Source organism: Egretta garzetta, unplaced genomic scaffold (assembly GCF_000687185.1).
Source record: "Egretta garzetta isolate BGI_Z169 unplaced genomic scaffold, ASM68718v1 scaffold425, whole genome shotgun sequence".
NCBI classification, from domain to species: Eukaryota; Metazoa; Chordata; class Aves; order Pelecaniformes; family Ardeidae; genus Egretta; species Egretta garzetta.
Genome location: NW_009259796.1, coordinates 1,681,054 through 1,684,300, shown reverse-complemented (window position 1 = coordinate 1,684,300; position 3,247 = coordinate 1,681,054). Strand labels below are relative to the sequence as shown.

The 3,247-nt window shown below is 34.2% G+C and overlaps 1 protein-coding gene across 1 annotated transcript in view; it reads left to right on the top strand.

Moving 5' to 3' along the window:
- PCOLCE2 (procollagen C-endopeptidase enhancer 2) overlaps positions 1–3,023 on the top strand; it is a 28,410-nt gene extending 25,387 nt beyond the window's left edge. Inside the window, exons 10-11 of the mRNA XM_035895217.1 lie at positions 1,150–1,317; positions 2,549–3,023. Coding sequence (XP_035751110.1) covers positions 1,150–1,317; positions 2,549–2,679 — 299 coding nt within the window. The 3' untranslated portion in view covers positions 2,680–3,023. The remainder of the gene's footprint in view (positions 1–1,149; positions 1,318–2,548) is intronic.
- The last annotated feature ends 224 nt before the right edge of the window (positions 3,024–3,247 follow it).

Genomic DNA, 3,247 nt, shown 5'->3' with positions numbered 1-3,247 from the left:
TCTCCTCCTCCTGACCATACCTCAGCTCTTGTGGCTGATGGGTAAATGACACTATATAAAACTTGTTCTTTTTCCTCTAGGATCAGGGCAATAAATCACATTCATTCTCACCTTTTGTGAATTACTTGAAATTTTTCAGTGTTTTGTACAGCATGAGTAAGAGTAAAAATACTTTATATGCATTGTGAATGCAAATGTATCCTAAGAACAGAAAGTGTGCTTTTTGTAGAATATGATGTATTCCAAGTTTATTTGCTGACTTTATGGATTCAGAAAATTAGAGCTATTTCTCTTTCATCATGCATTTCATTTTTATTGTTTCTAGAAATATAACTGCAGTACCCAGCATTTTAACATCCGTAGTTCTCTTTTCATTGAATGTTCCCACTTAATTAAAAGATTAAAGGAAGATAATCTGCAAATTTACAAATGCCTAAACCAAAATGTGGATTATGCAGATTTGTAAAATAAATCCAACTGCACATACTTGATACCTGAAGATCTAACTGATCCCAGGATAGACTAGCTTATTTACAAAAGGTGATCCAAGAAGAAAAAAAATTGCTAATATGATTTGCCACTCCCTTTTGATAAATAAAGATGGCCTGCAGATTAATCTAGTCATCCCAGGGAAAAATGGCATCTCTATTTTCATACTGACAGGTCTTTGGGAGATACGATGGCCTAATCTGTAGTCTAAATTTAGCTGAAATTGGCAAATTTGTAACAGTATCAGGCCTCAGACAGATCAAAATCTAGCTCCTAGGGCATTAACTATTCCCTGCTACTCATTTGAGTGTCAGAGAGCTGGGAATTTAAAGCTTTTGGCTAGAATGTTTTCAATTAAACTTCTCCACTGTTTTAAAATTAGTCATTAAAAGTAGTACCAAATTGTACTGTTTAATTGAAATTATCAAAACCTAGAACTGGGCTTGCAAGAGACTGATACATTCTAAGAACAGTTTTATATTATTAATAAAATTTGTGAGTAGTGAGTTACCTATTATAGGTGATACCGACATTTTCAGTAACTTTTTCCAGTATTGTTTGTTTTCTTATTATGGACTAATATACTTACTCAGTTTTTATAATGCCTCAAAATTTATGTTTAAAAAATAGTAAAAACGTATCAAATGCCTTTTCTTCTAGTAATAACTGGAACTGTGATCACAGCAATAACACGGGCTGGCAGTCTGCATGCAACAATATCAATCATTAATGTATATAAGGAGGGAAATTTAGCAATTCAACAAGCCGGCAAGAGTATGAGTGCCAAGATTATTGTTGTATGTAAGCAGTGTCCTCTCATCAGAAGAGGTAAGTAAGCAAAAATAACTGCTTTGTGTGTTTATAAAAGACAACAGTGTTGAAAACTGCTATTTGAAATATGACCACAAAACTCAGTAAAATACAGTAATTGTTTCGGTAATCAGCAACTAATACTATAACCAATTTAAGATAAAAATAACTAATTATCCAGGTTTATATTGCATTTTTAAGTTTTCCTTATAAAGGATTAGACTCACTTAGATCAAAGGAGTTTGAATTTTTTTTTTAAACCATGTGATATAAAGTAAAGTCTGATCTGTTTTTCTCAAAGTTCAATTAGATTTTGATTTTACGTGTATGTACTTTGGAACTAGTTTTCATACACAGTTATTTAGAAGGGAAAATCAACAGTATGCTAAACCTAGAAGAGCAGTATGCCACAGCAGAGGCAGTGGGCAGTACCAAAGTGAAAAATCCTTGTCAGAAACTAGCTTTTTCTTGTACCTTTAGTTCTCTGGAAAGTAGACACCTGCCTGGGAGACATAATAATATCCTTAGTGGAACAAATTGTCTCCTTTTAGGCAGACCGTTGGCTCCAAGCCACACACTTCTGTTTCTCTTCCTAAATCTCCATGAATTATTTAATAGCCATTACTTAGTATCTAAACTTTTCTGCTTATACCCCTATACCACCACTCCTTCCAGCCTAAGCCCTAACCCTTCTAAGCCACAAAAATACGCAAATCCATCAGATTTCTCCAAAGCCAGGGCTTATTATTAAGCCCACCTTGCTTGCCTGACTGCCTCCCTATATATCTAGAAAATGTTTAAGTCTCTGGGGGAGGAAAAGGGAATGAAAAGACTTAAGTGCATTATCCCTTAAGTGCCTTATCCTACAAGCTGTGCAAATGAGAAAATATCCAAAATGAATGAGACACATTCCACTTCGGGTGTTAGTAGCTAAGTTACCCAGTGTTTATACTACATTTCTAATATCTTTCAGACTCATTTGACAGTCTGCATTTAATGAATATCTCCTATATATTTAATTATGTAGTACTTAGACATATTATCTACTTGATTTTTACAAAACTGTACTTTATTGCGTAACAAGCATGGCAAAGATGGGTAAGGAAGTACATGCTTTAGGTAGGAAGGAAAAAAATGTTAGAAGGTATTGGTAACAGAGTGCAAATTAATAGAGATCACAGATAAAGAACTATACTTACCGAATCATGTCCCCGATTTCTGTCTTGTAATATCATGCTCTCCTTTGTAGGTTTAAACTACATCATCATGGGCCAGGTAGACGAAGATGGTAGAGGCAAAGTCTTTCCCAACAGCTTTGTAATGAGTTTTAAGACTAAGAACTCAAAGATTCTAAATGCCTTGAAAAACAAAACATGTTAAAACTAAACTCTGCAGCTGCATTCTATCATTTCTCTTGAAAAAATAATTTTCACTTACTGTAAGTCATGAAAGTACAACTGACTGCCAACATTAAGACCACGCTCAACCCTTCTTCCCTCCCATCCACCTAAGCAGACTCTGGCACAAGGTGGTAGCCATTACACTTACTGAGACAAGAACAGATTCTCCAAAGTCTTAAAGCTGAAGATTTGCAGCACAGCCATCTGATGTCAAACATACCAAATTCCAATTACTTGGAAGCTGTTAATTTATAATTGTCCAATTTTTTAAGGAGTTGTGTATGTAAAATAAGAATTCTAAGTGCAATATTTATAGTAACTCATTTTAACTTAGCTTTTTCTCTAAAGTTGTTTTATTACATGGATTTCTGCATTATTATCTGTGCTTAATAAAATATTTTAAGATTAAATCATACACCAGCTAGTTATTCATTGTGTATAAATTGGGGCAGGCTAAACATAGAAACTCTTTTTTGTTCATTTACACGCTTTTGATGGTTTGGGTCTTGCATAGCATGACTGACACTATACTTCCTTCCTGATTAAGG